At 49.5% G+C, this 21,454-nt stretch overlaps 1 protein-coding gene across 3 annotated transcripts in view; it reads right to left on the reverse strand.

Moving 5' to 3' along the window:
* The window catches only part of LOC144115242 (superkiller complex protein 2-like), a 121,360-nt gene extending 116,110 nt beyond the window's left edge, over positions 1 to 5,250 (reverse strand). For 2 of the 3 annotated variants that reach the window (XR_013311312.1, XM_077649533.1), the window contains exons 1-3: positions 4,786 to 5,145; positions 3,444 to 3,561; positions 3,085 to 3,194 (exon numbers count right to left, since the gene is read on the reverse strand). Coding sequence is in view for 2 of the 3 variants with exons in the window: in XM_077649533.1 (XP_077505659.1) it covers positions 3,085 to 3,194; positions 3,444 to 3,542 (209 nt within the window). In the remaining variant the exon portion in view is untranslated. Of the gene's footprint in view, positions 1 to 3,084; positions 3,195 to 3,443; positions 3,562 to 4,785 lie in introns of all 3 variants that reach the window. The other variant, XM_077649534.1, reaches the window with a different exon arrangement.
* Positions 5,251 to 21,454: the final 16,204 nt, after the last annotated feature.

A 21,454-nucleotide genomic window follows, 5' to 3' on the forward strand; every position in this document is an offset into this window, starting at 1 on the left:
CTATTTTTTACATGTTCGCACCAAAAGTATTCCTTTAAGTTTTTATTAAAACATCAGCAAATATATAGACAACTGAAATTAACATACTTCTGACCGATTGATATATGAAAAAAATGTAAGGAAGTAAAACTTACGATAAATTGGTAAAACACTGTTTATAGAGCATGACAAAAAACTTCAATACATACGTATATGCCATAAGAAAGACTACAATCTCCTAAAATGCACAAGGTGCACAAAATGCTTCAAATTTCCATGAATTACAACTATGCATACAAACGTTTTGCACAAAAACTGAACTACAAAAAAAAAATCCTCACTGCCTAAGACTTGCAATGCCACTACTTGAAATGGTTTTTGGTGCTGCGAACCATGTTTAAAAGATCAGCAAAATGCTTTCTGGACATTACGCTGGAAAAAACAAGATCAGAAAGCAAGCTCACTACACTGCAGTAGAGATGTAGCCACAGGAGCTCGCCAATGCCCAAGTAAATAAGCAAGCAAACAAACAATGCGACTGTGCATATGCACTTTTTTTTTTGCGATTTGTCAGCTTCAAGCAAAATGCACATACTGCTCACCAGCATGCGCATTCAGACATGCTTATTTATGCTAATTCTATTGCCTCTATGGTGAAAACATCCTCTTGTGAGCCCTTTGGCTTCACTGCACAGTGCCATCCTGAGATGCAGACCATCTTACAGAAAAACAGCCCACTTTGTTAAGCAGGCTGGTTTGTGGTTTATGGGGGTTTAACATCCAAAAGTGACTAAAGCTATGAGGGATGCTGTAGTGAAAGTGAAGGGCACTTCCACCACCTGGGGTTCTTTAACGTGCACTGGCATCGCACAGTACACAGGCCTCTAGATTTTCGCCCCCATCGAAATTCGACTGCCGCGGCTGGGATCGAGCCCGTGTCTTTCAGGTCAGCAGCCGAGCACCATAACCACTGAGCAACTGAGGCGACCCTTATTAAGCAGGCAGTAGGAAATTTTCGCCACATAATGCAGAACTCTATAAGGGCCAGAACATTGTCAAGATCCCGAAGACATTTTAATTGGCACATAAATGAAGCTCCCCGTAGACAGCTGGCAATGTTCCAGGCTAGCTTTTTTGAGTCTTCATTGTCAGAACTAAATTCTAATTACCTGAAACCAACCTCAAACTCGCTGCTACTACTAGCATTCAAAAAAATTGCCTCAAGATGCAACAAAATCATGCAACAGACATTGTTTGCAGGAGGACCCGGCTTTCAAAAAGACTGCCATGCTAAGAAAAGTTGTGCACTGTGCAATTCACTCTAGCATCAGAATTCACCACCTAATGGCAAATAAATTTGGCAAAGGAACTCCAAAACCTAAAATTGAGTTCTTCAGATTACATAACTGATGGCATAACAAATTTGAAAGTGTGTCGGGAGCACGGAACCAGCACATGAAAGCCTGTAACCCATGCTTAATGGCCACAGTAAGAAAAGATAACCTCGTTAAACTAAAACTTTTGTCCGTAATGTTCCGAGACTGAGTCCATTAAAAGATATGCATTTAACATTGAAATCATTTGTGCAGCACCCCTTCGAAATAGTCTCCCTTGCAAACTATACACAGCTTTCAACGCTTCTTGAGGTCTTGGAAACAGTTGGAAAACGCTTCTTTTGACAGCGCTGTCAGCTGATTGGTCGTGGCGTCTTGAATGGCCTCTACACTCCCTATCCAGCGACCTTTTAGGTCTCTCTTCACACGAGGAAACAGGAAAACATCACATGGTGAGAGGTCAGGCGAATATGGCAGATGGGGAAGTACAGTAATGCTGTGCTTGGCTAGAAATTTTGTCACGCTGAGAGCAGTGTGCGGCCTTGCGTTATCATGGAGAAGGCTCCATTGTCCAGATGCCCATAAGTCAGGGCGACAGCGTCGCAGTGCATCACGCATGTCTTAGAGCAAGCGAATATAAATCTCCTGATTCACCGTCTGCCCTTGTGGGACGAACTCATGATGTACGACACCTCTGGCATTGAAAAGAACTATCAGCGTCATCTTTGTTTTGGTCTTCTCTCGCCACACAAGTTTCTCGACGCCGGATAGCTTGTGGACTGCTATTCAGCGCCCTGTCTCTTTGTTTGAGGATCGTATTGAAAACACCATGTTTTGTCTTTAGCAATGATGCTGCTGACGAATGCAGCATCCTTCTCTGCCTCGGAGAGCAAATCAGCACTCACTGATGCCTGTGTGTCCTTCTGGTCCTGTGTGAGGGAGTGCGGCACAAGTCTGGCATTCAGCTTTCGTTTCCCCAAGTTATCAAGCAAAATTTGGTGGCATGTTGTCTTACTAATGTCGAGAGCATCTGATAGCATGCGGACTGTAACGCTGTGGTCTTGCTGTATGATTTCCCTGATCCAAGCCAAGTTGTTTTCATTCCGTGAGGTTGAAGAGCGCCCCTGCCTTGTGTTGTCTTCCACCGACGTTCTCCCCGAAACGAACCTCTTGTGCCACTCGAAAACTCGCGCCCGTGATAATGTCTCGTTGACGTAAGCGTCATGAAGGAGCTCATACGTCTGTGTGGCTGTCTTGCCAAACTTCACACAGAATTTTATGTTTACACGCTGTTCAAGGTGGACGTCCATCTCTCCACATGCACTCACAGTAGAATGCGCAGACGACTAGTGACAACGTATTTTCCTGCATGTAGTGCCGTCTAGCGGCTGCCGCCGCAATTAACGTAAATAGCTTGGGTTAGCCCGAAAAGATGGTGCTACACATATGCACCAACATTCGTTTTGGGGAATCATTTCTAGAGAAGAAAATAAATCAGTCTCGAAGCTTTAAAGACAAAGGTTGTATTCAGCACGTATCAATGATGAGATATATGTTTAATCGCTGCAGAGGAAGTATTCCATACATCTGACATGCTGTAGTCTGCATGCAGGCCAACTGCACTAGCCAGAGCTCAGTACAATTTTTTTGTTCAAAAAAGACGATTGTTAGTATTCACTCATTATGCCTCTCTTGTTGCTGTTTTTAAGGACAAAAACCTTTCAGTCAAGCAGCCTCTAAACCTATTCCAATCCAGCATAAGACAGCTTACCTTTGGGTACTGTGTAAGTTACCTATAACAGTGTCTTCCCATATATCATCCAAGATGCTATTAAGATGAGTTCTACCATCAGGTATTACTTGAGGGATCCCGAATGGAAACTGCAACAACCAAGAAAAAATTTATTTAACACAATATCACAAAGATTAAAGAACTGCACTACGTTATTTCAAAGGAGTAACCAAACTACACTTAGTTTGCCTGTGCAAAACTGATTGGTTTAGGCATTCTAGTAATATTTAAACATCGCATTTCTGGTTGTGAAATATTCTTCTGAGGCAACAGATGATATCCTGATAATTAAATTCCAGTGACCGCTACTAGTACAACACTGCTATGATAATGCTTACCGGAGAATCAAAGAGGCTGGAACAAGGTTCAGGTTCAATATCGACATCTTTCCCGCCCCACAGCTCCTTGAAACGCAAATTTTCTGGAAGGCTTTCCATGATGCTGCAAGTCTGTCACCTGAAACAGCAGCAACAGCACTACAGCTAGGCCAAAAGCATGACCATCAGTTGATTCAAATGGTTAGGTAACATTTATTTTGTGAAAACAAACAGAGACAACATTACCACCTGTTTACCAAAGAAAGCTTACAAATTATATTTTTTGCAATGGAATACAGAACTCTCTGAAAAAAAAAAGGAGGGCAGGGGGGGGGAGGGGATCAAGTCGAAGTAGTACAACACCAGGTAATGTAATAATATTAAAAAGAAAAGGTTTCAACCTCAAAAAATGCTACCACTGCATTAGATCATCTCAGACAGGGAAACAAGCCTCAATTTCAATTTCACAGACAGGTCTACGCTCCTATTTCCACACCTACAATTTGTCAGTCAGTGAGACGAAAGCTGCAGTGTGGAAAGTGAAACTGTCTGCAATTCTGCCACAACAATGAGCTAGTCAAACTGCAGCACTCTAAATAAAGGCAGAGGGAGCCTGCCTCCTTGCGCTACCTGAGATTATGGAACTATGGAACAACAGCCTTTGAATGCAAAATACTCACCTCACCGAAGTCGTCTCTAACATGCAGCAGGCCATTTCTACAACTAGGATATGCCATGGCGGGTAAGCCACGCATGGTCAGCACGTCGGCACCTCCACTGTCTACACTTTCCATCCTTGAGCACAAATGAATTTTCCGTGTGCGACACTTATTGCGAGACGTGGTCATAGCTAAGGTACTTACGTGAATGCAGAACTAGTTGCGGGAAGCGGTACTGTCAAACGGGGGGGGAGGCTAAGCAGGTGGAGAAACGGGGTTCCCACAGAAATAAAAAAAAAAAAAATTCCTACCACTGGGCAAAACAGCTGTCGGCCACCAGCCAACACCCTGTCCATAAAGGCAATGGGTTTTCTCTTTGAAGATCTTGCAAATAATAAATGTATTTCTGCTCAAGATACAAGACGACAGGCGCGCGATGAATATGCGCTTCCTCTGAGCCACCTAAGCGTTCGTTCGCTTAATGCCTAGGTTTCAGTGGCACGAAAATTCATTTCTGCAACACATTATACCGTCTAAAAATAGTCTGTTTCCCGTCCATTCACACTGCTTACGGCGTCTCGCAAGCGTGCACTGCTGCGAAAACGACATAACATTTTCCACTGAAGCGAAACGACAGGAAAACATAAATGAAGCTATATCTCCGACCAAAATAAAGACACTACAAACGTATTTAACCAACATACCACAGCTGATCACCGGTGTCAAGCAAACATGATGCCAGTCAACCAGATGCAACCGGCATTGGCACTCATGCAGTAAATCTGGGCGGACGGCCAGACGCGAAAACAGGGAAGAGCTGCCCCCGTGACGTTAATTTACGCGCTGCTGATACACGCTCGCACAGCACGCAAGGTAGATGTTGCAGCACGCACGCACTCTGGCCACTCTGGCCCTCTGGCAGTCACATGGACCGGCCAAGAGAAATGGCCGAATTGATGCAATGCCATGGATGGACAGGATCAGACGGGATAGACTTTTCCTTCCACCTTTGTGCAATGCAGCAATGTCATGTCACATACGTAGAGCACTTCAGTGACATAGGTTGAGTAAGGTACGTAGGCAGCGCCGCCTTTCTATCATATCTTATGATCTTCAGGGGGCTGGATTCCGCATCGGGCGCTTGAAAGTGAAGACACCGGAAGTTAGGCTGCATATCCCGGAAGTCAGTCTTTGGCAGTGCACGAAATCGGACCTCAGCACGGTTTTTCCGTTTTCGTTTTCCACTTAGAATTTGTCGTTTCGACGTTCTCGTCTTTTTTCGTGACAATGCCTACCTGTTGCGCCGTCAACTGCATAAGGAGAGTAGCAAAGTCCTCGGGAAAGACGTTCCAAAAATAAGGGTCCATTGCATCGCTATGGGACGACACTATAGCCAGTGCTGTGGCACTATAGCAGACGACAGAACGTCGCTACACACAGTACTACGGAGCCTAGTCTGCTCAGCTCTGTCTCGTCCCGTTGCGCTAGCGTCAACTCTGCTCTTTGTTGTGATGAATGTCGTCGCATTCTAAGCCCAAGTTATACCATCAATGAGGGATAAATTTAAGAAAGAATAGATGGAAACCTTCATTAGGCAGCCGACTTTGCAGTGACCATTTTACCGAATTATGTTTAGACCGAACCGGAGCGAGGGCGAGGCCACAATTTGGTGAGGTGCCGTCGGTGCTCTGGTGGTTCACATTAGCGCGTCTGAAAGGTATATCGGTACTGCTTTTTTGACGGTGTGTATCAAGTATACTGTTTCGTACTGTAGCAAATTATGCCTGAATGGGCTTTTATTAGGGATGCTAGTGCAGTTGACTTCTAAAAGCGCTTGTCACATGCGCTGCTGCATTCGTCTTCCTCGTCAGTCGTTTCTCTCGTGCTGTGTAGATGAAACGTGGCTGTGCTATAAAGTTAGATTGAAAGCACGTCTAGAAGGTAAATGACACACTAAAGCGATAAACATCACCTGCCATTGATGAGAAGCGACATCGTCCGCCAGAAAACCTAAACTGAAACAGCGGTAGCTGTGTAACGAGTCGAGTGTCGGGATTTCCGCGCCATTGCCTTTTTTTTTAAAGATGACCTAGACTGATCGTCATTCCACTACTCGTCCTAATTACGCTCGGAAGACAAGAACCAGATCAGAAAATAGTGTCACGAGGTGGTGACGGGAACTCCGCCGGGGTCACGTAGCACCGACTGGGGTCCGGTCTTGAGGAAGGCACAGAGCAGCTCGTAAAAGAATACTTTAATAGGCTGGCTTACGCCCACTAAGGACAGCTCTGAAAACTCAGCGGCGGCGATTGCAGCGAACGTGCTCGATTTTAAAGGCGGCAAGGAAAGTTCCAGAACATAGTAGGCACACTTGCGCGAGGCTAGGAAAAATCGAGATAACTCTGGTCGCGTCTCGCGTCCCAGAAAATTGATAATGCGGCGTGCCTGCCGCGATAAGAAGATCCCCCAAGCGAAGCAGAGCCGGGGGGTGACTGAGCCAAAAGTTCGCCCCGCGAGCGAGAGCAGCAGGTTCCAGACAAAAAGCAAGCTTCGCGGCATTACTCCCCCCTTAAAGAAGCATCGACCCGATGCTTAAAAATAGGGATAACGGACATAAAGATACAGAGCATACAAAATAAATACTCATAATGTAAGCACAAAGAGTCATTAGCGCGAATAGTAAGGCTTCAGACGGGCGACGTGGACAACTTCTGAGCGTGTGCGGCGTCTCTGGGATGCTGTAACTCCGTCAGGGACGAGTTCATAGTCCAGATTACCCAGTCTGCGAAGAATCCTGTACGGGCCGAAATAGCGGCGCAGAAGTTTTTCACTCAGTCCGCGGCGGCGAATCGGCGTCCAAACCCAAACTCTATCGCCTGGCTTGTATTGCACTGCGCGTCTTCGAAGATTGTAGCGTCGGGCGTCGGTGCGCTGCTGGTCTTGTATTCTCTCACGGGCAAGTCGTCGAGCTTGTTCTGCGCGCTGCAGGTAGGCGGCGACGTCGAGGTTACTTTCGTCGGTAACGTCGGGCAGCATGGCGTCGAGTGTGGTCGTGGCCTCCCTCCCGTGGACGAGACTAAATGGTGTCATTTGGGTGGTCTCTTGCACAGCGGTGTTGTAGGCGAACACCACAATGGGAAGAATGACGTCCCATGTCTTGTGTTCTGCGTCTACGTACATAGAAAGCATATCGGCGATGGTCTTGTTGAGGCGTTCTGTAAGCCCGTTTGTCTGCGGATGGTACGCAGTTGTTCTCTCTTGGATTCGGCGGAGGGTGCGAGTAAACCCGAGGTGGCCAGCCATTGGTTCGTCATGCGAAGCCTGCAGAATTTCCTCCCGAAGGCTCTTCGGGACGACGAGAAGGTAGGCGGCCTTGTTCGGTGAGAAATTCTTCTTCACGACGATTCCCTGTTGCAGACAGTAGGACGATAGTCCACGCCTGAAGAGGGCAGGAGGTGAAGGAGACTTCCCCTCAAGATACTCGTACAGGCGCTGTAGGTCAGGATCAGATTGCTGCTGTCGTGCGAAGTCGCTGGAACTTAGCAGTCCAAGGAAAGCGTCGTCGTCATCGTCTTTTGGCGACGTGTCGACAGGGGCTCGTGACAGGCAGTCAGCGTCGGAGTGCTTTCGCCCAGACTTGTAGACCACCGTGACGTCGAATTCTTGGAGGTGCAAGCTCCATCGAGCGAGACGGCCAGAGGGGTCCTTCAAGTTAGCCAGCCAGCACAATGCATGGTGGTCGCTCACAACCTTGAACGGGCGTCCATACAAGTAGGGACGGAACTTCGATGTAGCCCAGACGATCGCAAGGCACTCCTTTTCAGTGGTCGAATAGTTCACTTCTGCTTTCGACAATGAACGACTTGCATATGCTATTACTTTTTCGACTCCTTCGTTTTTCTGGACGAGCACGGCGCCTAGACCAAAGCTGCTTGCGTCGGTATGGATTTCTGTCTCGGCGTTTTCGTCAAAGTGCCCTAGCACCGGTGGAGACTGCAGGAGACGCTGAAGTTCGTTGAAGGCTTCCGCTTGTGCCGAATTCCATGTGAATGGTACGTCTGCCTTGGAGAGCTTGGTCAGAGGTTCCGCGACGCGCGAAAAATTCCTCACAAAGCGTCTGTAATAAGCACACAATCCCAGAAATCTGCGGACCGCCTTCTTGTCATGAGGCTGCGGGAAATTGGCAATGGCGGCTGTCTTCTGCGGGTCGGGGCGCACGCCGTCCTTGCTGATGATGTGGCCGAGAAACAATAGTTCGTGGTAGGCAAACCGGCACTTTTCAGGCTTCAGGGTAAGTCCGGATAACTTGATTGCGTCGAGTACTGCCTTCAGCCTCCGGAGGTGTTCCTCGAAGCTCGCTGCGAAGACTACAACGTCGTCTAGATAGACGAGACAGGTTTGCCATTTGAGGCCTGCCAACACTGTGTCCATTACCCTTTGGAAAGTTGCGGGTGCGGAGCAAAGCCCAAATGGCATGACTTTGAACTCGTACAGTCCGTCCGGTGTGATGAAGGCAGTCTTTTCCCGGTCTCTTTCGTCGACTTCAATCTGCCAATATCCACTCTTGAGATCCATCGACGAGAAATACTTGGCGTGGCAGAGCCTGTCCAGAGTGTCGTCGATCCTCGGGAGGGGGTAGACGTCTTTTTTCGTAATCTTGTTCAGTCGCCGATAATCGACGCAGAATCGAAGAGCACCGTCTTTCTCACTAGAACGACCGGTGCCGCCCATGGGCTCTTCGAAGGTTGGATGACGTCGTCGCGAAGCATTTCCTCTAATTGGTCCCGGATGGCCTGTCGTTCTCGCGGCGACACACGGTAAGGGCTTTGGCGGAGAGGTCTGGTGTGTTCGTCGGTTATAATTCGATGTTTGGCTATCGTCGTTTGTCGCACCTTTGATGACGAGGCGAAACATTCGCTGTAACTTTGAAGAAGAAGGGTGATTTTCTCTTGTCGGTCCCGGGGTAATGCTGGGTTGATGGCGAACGTGGGAGCATGGTCTTGCTTTAGGCTGTCATTTGCAGGTTCGTCGGAGATGATGAAGGCGTCCAGTAAATCAGTTGCTTCGTCCAAGAACGCAATTGTAGTGCCTCTGTTGAGGTGTCGGTATTCTTCGCTGAAGTTCGTGACCAGTACTTCGGATTTTCCATGCCGCAAATGAGCGATGCCTCTTGCGACGCCAAGTCGTCTGTCTAAAAGCAACTGCGTGTTTCCCTCGATGATGCCTTCGGCGTCTTCGAAATTTCTTGCACAGACGGGGACGATGACGCTGGACCGGGGTGGGATGGTTAGTTCTTCATCGAGAACACTGAGGGCCTTTGACTGCTCTGGGGTCGTTTTCGGAGGTAAAGCTTCGTCCGTCGAAAGCGTGATGGACTTGGACTTGAGGTCGATGACTGCACGGTGCTGTGTCAAGAAGTCCATCCCCAGAATGACGTCACGGGAACATTTCTGAAGTACGACGAATACTGTCGGATATGTGTGTCCGTTGACAGTCAGTCTCGCAGTGCACCTTCCTGATGGCGTGATGAGGTGTCCGCCTGCTGTGCGTATCTGCGGGCCATCCCAAGTCGTCACTTTCTTGATCCGGTCGGCGAAGGAACCACTCAGCACGGAATAGTCAGCTCCCGTGTCGATTAGAGCAGTAACGTTTCGGCCGTCGACAGTCACCTCTAGATCGGAAGTCCTTGCTCTTGCATTGCACGTAACTTTCGGCGTCGGGTCACGGCTTGGTCGGTGATTGCGACTGCGGCTGCAGGGGCTTGTCGATGTCGGTGGCCTGGGGGTCTCTAAGTTGCGTCGTGTCGTCGTCGGTGCGGCGTCGCCGTGAGTTCTCGTCGTTGGAGGGTCTTCGTTTTTTTGCCGGGAAGCAACCTCACCTCCTAAGGTTGCTGTTTTCAGTTTCCCCTACGGGGGCTGGGGGACCTTCCTCGCACAGCCGCTGCGTAGCTGTGGCGGGGCGACGTGAAGCGCGAGGCTCGCGGCGAGGGTGAGCGGGAAAATCGGCTCGACACGTATTCGTCGCGGCGCTGGTAGTCGTCGATTTCTTGTGGATGTTGGCCGAAGCGTGGTCGTGGTGCGTCAACGGCGAATCCGCGAAGACCGATGCGTCGGAACGGGCAGTGACGCAGGACGTGACCGGCTTCACCGCAGTGGAAGCACAGCGGACGGTTGTCACGGGTTCTCCAGGTGTCGCATTTCCTTGGGCCCGAACGTTGTTCGTAGGTCGGGTGGGCGGGGCCCGGAGGGCGGCGGTCCAGCACTGCTGGCTCACGTCGAATAGGGCTTGGGGTGGCACGTCGAGGCGCGGGCTTGCGTACTGCAGCGACGTAACTCATGGCTGGAGCTTGAGGTTCAGTCGTCGCAGAAGGGGAGCCAAGCGCATGCCGCACTTCTTCACGGACGACTTCCGTCAGGCTCGCTACTTGAGGTTGTGAAGATGATGGCAGCAGCCGGCGTAGTTCTTCGCGGGCGATTTCACGGATGATCTCCCGCAAGTCGCTGGTTGTAGTCGTCGTGTCCGGAAAGCTGGAGCAGACCTGCGGTGGTCGGTTGTACTGCCTTGTGCGGGCGTCCAGGGTCTTCTCAATCGTTGACGCTTCTTCGGCGAATTCGGCGACAGTCTTGGGCGGATTTCGTACGAGGCCAGCGAAAAGAGACTCCTTTACGCCCCGCATTAGATATCCGGTTCTCTTCTCCGTCATATTCGGGTCAGCTCGGCGGAAAAGACGCTGCATTTCTTCGACGTACTGTACATGCTGACAGTTTCATTTGGGTGCTGCATCCGTGAGTCCAGCAGCATCTGCGCCTTTTCCTTCCGGAGAATGTTGGTAAACGCCTTCACGACTTCAGACTTGAATAATTTCCAGGTCTTCAAGGTAGTCTCGTGGTTTTCGTACCACGTTCTTGCAGGACCGTCAAGGGAAAAGAAAACATAGCGGAGCTTCATGTCATCTTCCCACCTGTTAAATGTAGCCACGCGCTCAAAGTTGTCTATCCAATCTTCCGGGTCGTCGCCAGGGTAGCCGTGGAAGGTTGGAGGCACCCGTGGCTGGTGGAGCATGACAGGGGTGGGCGTCGCTGGCTCGGTCATGGTGGGCGCTGGAGCTTGTTGTCGTTGTCGAGTAGGATCCGGTAGTAATCCGTGCTGAGCTTGCAGGCCTTGAAGACGGCGGCTGTGTCGTACCTCGGGATCTTCTTGGCTCTCGTTCTCTACGGTGGATCTTCCAGGTTGGGTTGGGTGCATGTACCCCGCACCTCCACCAGATGTCACGAGGTGGTGACGGGAACTCCGCCGGGGTCACGTAGCACCGACTGGGGTCTGGTCTTGAGGAAGGCACAGAGCAGCTCGTAAAAGAATACTTTAATAGGCTGGCTTACGCCCACTAAGGACAGCTCTGAAAACTCAGCGGCGGCGATTGCAGCGAACGTGCTCGATTTTAAAGGCGGCAAGGAAAGTTCCAGAACATAGTAGGCACACTTGCGCGAGGCTAGGAAAAATCGAGATAACTCTGGTCGCGTCTCGCGTCCCAGAAAATTGATAATGCGGCGTGCCTGCCGCGATAAGAAGATCCCCCAAGCGAAGCAGCGCCGGGGGGTGACTGAGCCAAAAGTTCGCCCCGCGAGCGAGAGCAGCAGGTTCCAGACAAAAAGCAAGCTTCGCGGCAATAGTGTCCAATGCACGTACCCCTTTGCCGCGGCATGGTGAGACCTGCATGTCTGTTTTCTTCGGTTTCTATGAAATTACAGGGTTCTCCAAACAATGCACACATTTATCGCGTTGAGCTTGCTTATTCCTTTGATATTACAGTAGAAGTTACACGAAAACAACGCGAAAAACTGAGAACGGAACGGCGAAAGACGCGACTTTTTGCATTGAAATACACAGCAGACACCGAACTTCCGGGACATGCCACTCAACTTCCGGTGGGTTCACTTGTGCCCCATTCGGAAAGCGGGAATGCGGCATCCAGCCACTGATCCGGAGTTCCTGGGTTCGAACCCGACCGCGGCGGCTGCGTTTTTTATGGAGTAAAAACGCTAAGGCGCCCGTGTGCTGTGCGATGTCAGTGCACGTTAAAGATCCCCAGGTGATCGAAATTATTCCGGAGCCCTCCACTACGGCACCTATTCCTTTCTTCTTTCACTCCCTCCTTTATTACTTCCCTTACGGCGCGGTTCAGGTGTCCAACGATATATGAGACATTTACTGCGCCATTTCCTCCCCCCCCCCAAAAAAAACAAAAAACAATTATTAATCCAGCCACCTAGTAGAGATCAGCGGCTGTGACTGGCGCGTTTTTTGTGGGTCGGGGCTCCGTCGCCGCCGCTCGACGGCTTGTTGTAGTAGCTCTATGATCGACCACGGCCGGTCTCTACCGGTCTCGAGGGGAGCGCGCACTTTTTCGTACGGCCTCCGCACGACACTGCTGAGCGCGCGGCTCGTCTATGCGAGTCGCGCTCTCCGCCGCCGCTAGGGGCGCGGTGACCCTACCGTTCTCGGCGCGGGCCGCTCCCGTCTGTGGCGGCTCTTGGCGCGCGCCCAGTTTCGGACTTCCGAGGGCTGATTAACGACAATCGGCGCCCCAGGAAAAAAAAACAAGCAGATGAACAACACAGGCATGTACGTTATGGAGATAGAACTGCAGTGCATAATTGTTCAAATAGCTCAGGCTGTTTAAAAATACGACAAGTCACCTTCCCGTTTCAGGAATCAAAACTACTATAGGGCAGGTATTTCGGAGATCAATGCACGATTTATACTGTGATCAATTTTGTTCCCGTAGTGATCACTTGTCGCGCATTCTCAGTAGTGGCTAGCCACAGGTGATGGTTCCAGCCAAAGCAAATAAGCTCTAGAAGTACGCACGCAAGAATATAGGTGGTTGTTCAATCAAATCGGTAAAAATCTTGGACGAAAAAGTGCAAAGCTATATTGAATGTATGGTGATGTGGTAGCTGATTCTTTTTCCTTTTTTTTTATGAAGATGTGTGAATAGAACTGATTACGTGCTAGCGCTATGCTGCTGAGTCGCTGTTTCATTTAATAGGGCACACTGTTGTTCGCTTCTGTTTTTAGTGTGCGATTTTCGTTTGTATGTTTCTAATCATTCTCTATTTTTTCTTTTCTCGTATGGGATAAGGTTGGTGGCCTGCCTTGCAGACGGCCAGGCACTACACGTTACCTTTCCTTTTACTATTCTGCAGAGACCCATCGTTCCCTTTAAAAGGCTTCGCAGAATGCTCACGCGTTGCTCGCAGGTAAAAAACGCCGAGGATGTTGGCGTACCACTCATTACTTCAGTTTTCAAGGAAAACAAGTGACTGACTTAAAGCAGCTTGTCTCAGAATTCTGTTGAGGCGTATGAGTATTTAGGCGGGTTCCACCCCCACCCCACCCCGGGGGGGGGGGGGGGGCTCGAAAAAGAGATTTCGCTGCGGGGAAACTTGAGTGGAGAGCCATAGTGCCCTTGACAGAGAGCGCGGTTCTCTAGGCCAGTTGTTTTGACCCGTGTGATTTTAATAGTTGGCACAGTGGTCGAAGACGTAATCTAGCCCTTTCAAAATGCCGCGGGTTCACCGAGTCATCGGAGAATTCCCAGGATTTCGAAACCATTACCATCACCACCTAGAGGGAAGTGGCGGAAACGGGGGAGGGTCTTGCCCTCACAGGAACATCAACATCATCATCCCAATTTATTAGCTGCAGGTATTCCTATTTTCCCGCACAATAACTGTCTTCGGTTGCTGGGTGATGTACAATATTTAATCAATATTCTGGCAACCTTTAATTTGGTAGCGGTATATCAGACTTCCCCGGGCTCATAAGGATACTGTTAGCATCATCATCATCGCCATCATCTCGAGAGTCAAAGGCATGTGTCGTTGCATGATCTTTGCAGTATGTCATACATGAGAACTGGCGCGTTTACCTGCTGGACCCGGTCCACATTAATGACATTAGGATTGTCCACCAGGTAAATAATAATAATTGGTTTTGGGGGAAAAGAACTGGCGCAGTATCTGTCTCATATATATCTTTGGACACCTGAACCGCGCTGTAAGGGAAGATATAAAGGAGGGAGTGAAAGAAGAAAGGAAGAAAGAGGTGCCGTAGTGGAGGTCTCGATCCGGTATAATTTCGACCACCTGGGGATCTTTAACGTGCACTGACATCGCACAGCACAGGGGCGCCTTAGCGTTTTTCCTCCATAAAAACGCAGCAGCCGCGGTCGGGTACACAGATGCTGCGGTCAGGTACGTAGATTTTGTACGCAGATGCTGGACCCGCCGCGGTGGCTCAGTGGTTAGGGCGCTCGACTACTGATCCGGAGTTCCCGAGTTCGAACCCGACCGTGGCGGCTGCGTTTTTATGGAGGAAAAACGCTAAGGTGCCCGTGTGCTGTGCGATGTCAGTGCACGTTAAAGATCCCCAGGTGGTTGAAATTATTCCGGAGCCCTCCACTACGGCACCTCTTTCTTCCTTCACTCCCTCCTTTATCCCTTACCTTAAGGCGTAAGGTAAAAATAACATCGGCTGATCGGTGTGCTCTGATTTTGAGGATATGATGTGCGCGGGCGCGTATTCTGCACCTGCCGTAATTGCGGCAAGCAGCTTGAGAGCTGGTGGTGATGTAGGTTTGTTTCTTGTTCCTCAATGGAGAGTATTGCGAGAGAGATGGCTGCCTCTTCTACCTCCAGTGTGCTCGTTGTTCATGTGGAGGGGGGGAGGGGGGTTAATGTCTGCAGAGTGCGATAAACGTTGGTCGCCACCGATGCCGACCGGGATGCATAGTTTGTCACGACGGCATATGTGCGGGTTGCACACACTCCAGAGCCAACCCGACAGGTTTGGAAGGTTTTGAAGCGAAAAGCTTCACTACGCCAGCTTTTCCAGTCGTCGGCGGGGCCGCAAGTTTGACCTTGAATGTAGCTAGAGGTCAGTGTGGCCGCAAGTTTCACCTTGAATGTAGGTAGAGGTCAAATAATGAGAAATGACGCCGGTCTCACATATCTCGGTAGACACCCGAACCGCGCCCGTAAGAGAAGGAAAGTGAAAAAATTGGAGGACGCTTAAGCTTCGTCTTTATAAGAGCAGGACGCGACAGCGTGTTGCAGCGTTGCCAAGGGATCCACAGAACGCCATTGTCCGTTCGGCGCGACGCCTTGCCCGGACAATTTAAGGAAAGGAAACATACGTTGGTGGTGGCTGAGTGGTTAGGCGCTCGGCTGCTGCCCCGGAGCTCCCGGGTTCGAACCCGACCGCGGCGGCTGTTTTTCGATGGAGGCGAAACGCTAAGGCGCCCGTGTGCTGTGCCATGTCAGTGCACGTTAAAGATCCCCTGGTGGTCGAAATCATTCCGGAGCCCTCCACTACGACACCTCTTCCTTTCTTTCACTCCCTCCTTTATCCCTTCCCTTGCGGCGCGGTTCAGGTTTCCGCTGAGATGTGAGGAATATACTGCGCCATTTCATTTCCCTAACAACCAATTATACAAGAAAGGGAGGGAATTAACAAGGAGAACAGGAGCCGCATTAGGATCCCCCTTTCCCAAAAACATGCACCCAGAACTAGACATGAAAGAAGACAAAAGTGATCCGATGCGCTGGAAAGCATATACGACCTATGACTGCTATTGAATGGTGCAGGTGCCGCTCTTTGTCCAATACCTCAATGGCCTGGGCCATCTTGCTAGCCCCGTCGATCGCTTTGTAATGGTAGCGAACGCAGTGTAGCTTGTCGAAACAGCGCGCCAGCTCAACGTCACTCAACGAAATGCAGCAGCTTGATGAACTTGGATGAACACAGGAACGGACCTAGGAAGTGACCACCTCATTATCGCCACGACGGTACGCACGGGCATCAAAGATAAAGCGGGTAGACTGCCCAAAATCACGGAATGGGACAAATTCAGGGCCCAAAGGGACCAGCAAAATTGGGGAACCATCCAAAACATAGAGGAATGGACAGAAACCCTTAAGAAGCACGTGTCGGAAGCGACCGTAACTTTGAAGGGGCAATATGTTCTAGACCTAGCAGACAACAAACTGCTGCACATGTGGGAGGCCAAAAATGGACTCGAACGCAGATGGAAGAAGCAGAGATGGAATAGGAACCTCAGGAGAAGAATAGCAAGACTAAATCGGGACATAGAAAAATATGCACGACAGTTGTATGAGCAAAACTGGTGCAGCAGGTGCGACGAGATGGAAAGGGGTATGAGCTTAACAAAGACCTGGCACCTATTAAGGCACCTACTCGACCCTACCAACTCTAAAACGCAGGCGAGCATTAGTCTAGCCAAGACAAAGCACATCTATGAGGGGACGGACGAGGAGTTCGTTAAAGAAATTATACAAACATATATAGGGGACACGAAGAGGGTAGAACTCCCAGAGTACCAGGGTCCCCCGATGGAGCTTTTAGACGGCCCAATAACAGAAGCGGAGGTAAGGGCGGAAATAATTAAGCTAAAGTCAAAATCGGCCCCGGGCCCGGACGGCATCACCAACAAAACCCTGAGGAACCTAGATGATGGCTCGATAACAGCAATCACTGCATATATGCAGAAGGTGTGGGAAACCGGAAAGCTTCCCGCGCAATGGAAAGAGGCGAACATCATACTCATTCCAAAGCCGGGAAAAGCGCCGAAGCTCGAAAACTTAAGACCCATATCCCTCACATCTTGCGTAGGGAAGCTAATGGAACACGTAATTCAGACAAGGCTAACCAGATACATGGAAGACAACGAGCTCTGGCCAAGCGAGATGATTGGCTTCCGCCCGGGGCTGAGTACGCAAGACGTAATGCTGAGGCTGCAGCACGACATAATCGAATCCCAATCCAAAGATGCAAAAGTAATCCTAGGTCTCGACCTCAAAAAGGCGTTCGATAACGTCAAACACGAGGCTATACTAGAGGAACTACATAGTCTAGAGGTAGGTCCGAGAACATATAACTATGTCAAGGACTTCCTAACTGGGAGAACAGCGAGGATCAAATATCAGGACATAGAATCAGGGAACATAGAACTGGGCAGCAGGGGCACCCCCCAAGGATCGGTACTATCCCCACTCCTCTTCAACATAGCAATGAGAGGGTTACCTAAATTACTTCAAGGAATAGAGGGTCTAAAGTTCAGTATGTATGCAGACGACATCAATGGCTGGATGAACAAAGGAGACGACGGGCAAATAGAAAGGAAACTCCAGAAGGCAGCAGACACTGTGGTAGAGTATGCAGCACAAAGAGGACTGGCATGTTCACCAGAGAAATCTGAGCTTCTGGTATACAACCCAAAAAGAAACAGGCTCAAGCAGGGTGAGGACTTTAAAATCACTGTGGAAGGAAAACTGGTGCCTAAGGTAGATATGATCAGGATTCTGGGCCTATTCATACAAAGTAACGGCTACAATGATGAAACCCTAAAAAGATTGGACAAGTTTGCGACGCAAGTCACGGGCATTTTCAGAAGGATATCGCTTAGAGGTAGAGGCCTCAAAGAGAAGAGCCTAATGAAACTAGTACAGGCATATATAATAAGTAGGATCAGCTACGCGACCCCCTTCCTCAAGATAGGGGCAACAGAAAAAAGGCAGCTTGATGCCATAATCAAGAAAAGCTATAAGAAGGCGCTGGGCTTGCCAATAAGCACCTCAAACGAAAGGCTACTAAATATGGGGCTTCACAACAACTGGAGTGAGATAGCTGAAGCGGTACGATCAGCGCAGCTAGATAGGCTCAGCAGGACGAGCACCGGCAGAGCTATACTAGAAGCGGTCGACAGGCAAACCGACAGGGGGATGCAAAAGAAACAAGACATTCCAAAATGTGCTAGGGAAAAGATCAGAGCAGACCCATTGCCCAAAAATATGCACCCAGAATTCAACAGGGAAAGAAGGGAAAAGAGGGCAGAAGCCATGGCCAGAGGACTGGACAGTCTAGATAAGAAAGCAGTGGCATACACAGATGCAGCAAGTGGGAAGCTAGGAGCAGCCGTGGCCTCAGTGGTCAACGGAAAGGGGGAACCTGAGATAGCAGCATCCATTCGAAGCCGCAACCCGGAAACGGCGGAAGAAGTCGCAATAGCGCTCGCATGCGTAGGAACGCAGGCCAAAATTATAGCTAGTGACAGCAAAACTGCAGTCTACAATTATGGCAGAGGAAGGATTGCCTTAGAAGCAGCACAAATTCTAAAAAAGAAGGAAATTGGGAGGGACGTACGCATCGTGTGGGTACCAGCTCACGCATCCATCCCTGGAAACGAGGCGGCAAACACCCTGGCTCGAGACCTCTACTTCCGAGCCAGGGGAGAGCCGCCCGACTGCAAGGACCTGGATGAGAGACTGATCAGCTATGCAGAAATAATAGAGAGCTATAGAAGTCAAAGGAGGATTTTCCCTCCGCCGGACAAAACACTAGGGAATAAAGAAGCTACAACTTGGCGTAGACTACAAGCTGGGAACTTCATAAACCCGGTGTGGGCATCACACGTATTTAGGGAAAAGGAAATAGAGGAAAAATGCAAAAAATGTGAGAATAGGGGGACCCTAGATCACATCATTTGGGAATGTACACATTCCCCAGGGATTAAAGAAGGAATAAATAGCAAGGAAGCCTGGGAAACCCTTCTGCAAAGCGCGGACCCCGCCGTGCAGAAAAAAGTCATTCACCTGGCACTGGAGGCCGCAAGAGACCAAGAACTCTATGCCTGCCTTTAGATGCGAGGCTCCCGGCCCCCACCCCTAGGCCTGCGTGCCAGAGATGGGGAGTAGGGGAGCCTCTTCTCTGGTGGAAATAAAGGTTTTTGGAATGGATGGCAGCAGCTGAAATATTACGAAGAGCGGTGGTTGCCAGAGCTGGCGCGCGCATCTTCGCGGTCCCCCGCTAATTCCCGCGAGGGAAGAGGCACTTGAATTTCCTTGGTTGTCCAGGCCGCGGGCCGACAGCACGCCTCTCAATTTTTTGGCGCACGAGCACGTGATGCGCGAGCCCCGAGCGAACGGCCCGTCGTGTGAATCGTCCTTTACGGCGGGGTTCAGGTGTCGGCTGATATGTGAGACAGATACTGCGCCATTTCCTTTCCCCAAAAACCAATTTTCATTTTTTTTCACCCGAACCACGCCGTAAGGTAGGCGAAATGAAAATAAAATTGGTGTTGAGGAATGGAAATGACGCCTGTCTCACATATCTCGATGGGCACCCATACCGCACCGTAAGTGAAGGAAAAGCACCCTTCTAAGACAACACCGTATCCACTAGACACGTCTTTGTTTATTCCAAACCATCCAGCTGGCGTGACGGTGTGGTTAGCGAGCTCATCTCGCACTCCGGAGGCCCTGGTTCGATTCCCCAACTCGACCAATTTACTACTTGGTTTTATTTATTAATGCTTCTGGGATTTTTCGCTCACGGCCAACGCCGCCGACGCCTACGAAACCGGCTTTTCTCAGCCATGGGGCCCTGTCGCGTTAATACAACGTGCCTCTGTTGGTGTACTACAGTCGCAGCTTGTTAAGTGCTTTCGAAGGCAATATACAGAGGACTCAAAAGACCATTCTCGCTATGCCGGATAGAGCTAGAAAATCGAAATATACTGATATGGGCACCCAGTGGGTTGGGCGCCCGTCTCGGCTGCGGGAGGTGGTTGGTTCGAAACCCACCGCCGGAAACCCAGAGGTAAAAATGGGTACAAGCGGCCCCCGGCCTGGCGCCCGGCCTTCTTTGGGGGTATTCACTTGGGAGAAGCTCCGCAAACCCCGCTGCGCCCCTCGCGGGCGAAGCCCCAGTTTCGGATAACCTCGCAGCCTGCTAAAGGTGGCCAACGTGGCTCGAACCTTGATCCTCTGCAGCAGCAGTCAATGCGACGGTTATGTAGACGCATATCGGTATATTTCGATTTTCTAGCTCTATCCGGCATATATAGCGAGAATGCTCTTTTCAGTCCTCTGTATGTTGCCTTCGAAAGCACTTAACAAGCTGCGACTGTAGTACACAAACAGAGGTGTACTGTTCTGAGCGAAATAAAACGAACTTGCAGTCCCTCCTGCTGCCAATACTGCCGCAAACAATCGTATCCGAAGAAACAACTTGCTCTTTTTTTGCCTTAAAGACTCCAAGAAGGAAACTTGGGAAGAATCTGAAAAACGGGTAAGCGCCCTTTGCTCTACTGAGCTCAGTGTGCATCTGAGCACAGGTAGTACAAAACGTGCACATCGACTAGGAAAATTCTGTACGGATAAACAGCGGCCAGTCATTATTAAACTAGCCCATTTTAAGACAAAAGAAAACATTCTGTCGTGTGGGCCCAAACTGAAAGACACGGACTACGCAATGAGGGAATATTTTGCCCCTAAACTCGTCTTGCTCGTTCCAGACTTCTGCAGTTCATCCGCCCTCAAAGATGTGCCTTTTAACTACGATTAGACAAAATGCACGTCGGGAAAAACTTGTATACTTACAACCCCGTCACTGACATGGTGACCGAATGTACTGCATACTATGTTCCCAGCGCCGATGGCAGCCAATGACGCGCAATGAGTCATGATCTCAATAGACACCCATATCGCATTCACCAACATAACGAGCGTTATTCCAAAGCATGACCAGCTTCTTAGCTTTATCGACGACATTGACGCTCACATCATCATTCTGTCTGAAACGTGATTAACTGAAGAAATCCTCGGTAACGAAGTGCTTCCCGCTAAACTGAACTTCATCACCGTATGTATCGTCGTGATCGCAGCAACCGTAATAGGAGTGGCGTTCTAACAGCTGTAAGAAATACATTGCCATCATTCTTAGCGTACCACGACGACGTACTCGAACTATCATGGGTTTGTTTTCACACCTCAACTGTGAAAGCTATATCTGGCATTTGTTACAGGCTGCCCGATTATGGACCATCTTTCAGCAACTCACTCTATCATTGCTGAAAAAGGAACAGCGCGAACACAGGACGAAGAGAGGAACGTACGACACGGGCGCTGACTTACCATATATAGTCTAGCATATATTAGGTATTAGGAAGAACTTCCCCAGCTTATTTTTCTATTCGGCAATTTTAATTTCCCCCAGAGTAATTGGCCTAGATGTTTAGCTTACCTGGTAATTCGCAGTCCAGTGAGCCCAACTCTTGAGTTCAGTCTCCATCAAGACATAACACTTCCGACTAGAGGGAATAACACCCTTGATCTCTTGCAGACGAGCAGCCCTGAAGACATTAAAAGCGTAAAAGTTCTTCCTGGACTTAGTGAACATGCCCTTCTACACATTTACATAACACTACTGCTGAAAGTTAGATCATCGGCTAAAAAGATAATCTTCTACAATAAAGGGAACTTTGGTGCTATCAACATTGAAGTTGCACGGTTT

This window comes from Amblyomma americanum, chromosome 1, assembly GCF_052857255.1.
Source record: "Amblyomma americanum isolate KBUSLIRL-KWMA chromosome 1, ASM5285725v1, whole genome shotgun sequence".
NCBI lineage: Eukaryota > Metazoa > Arthropoda > Arachnida > Ixodida > Ixodidae > Amblyomma > Amblyomma americanum.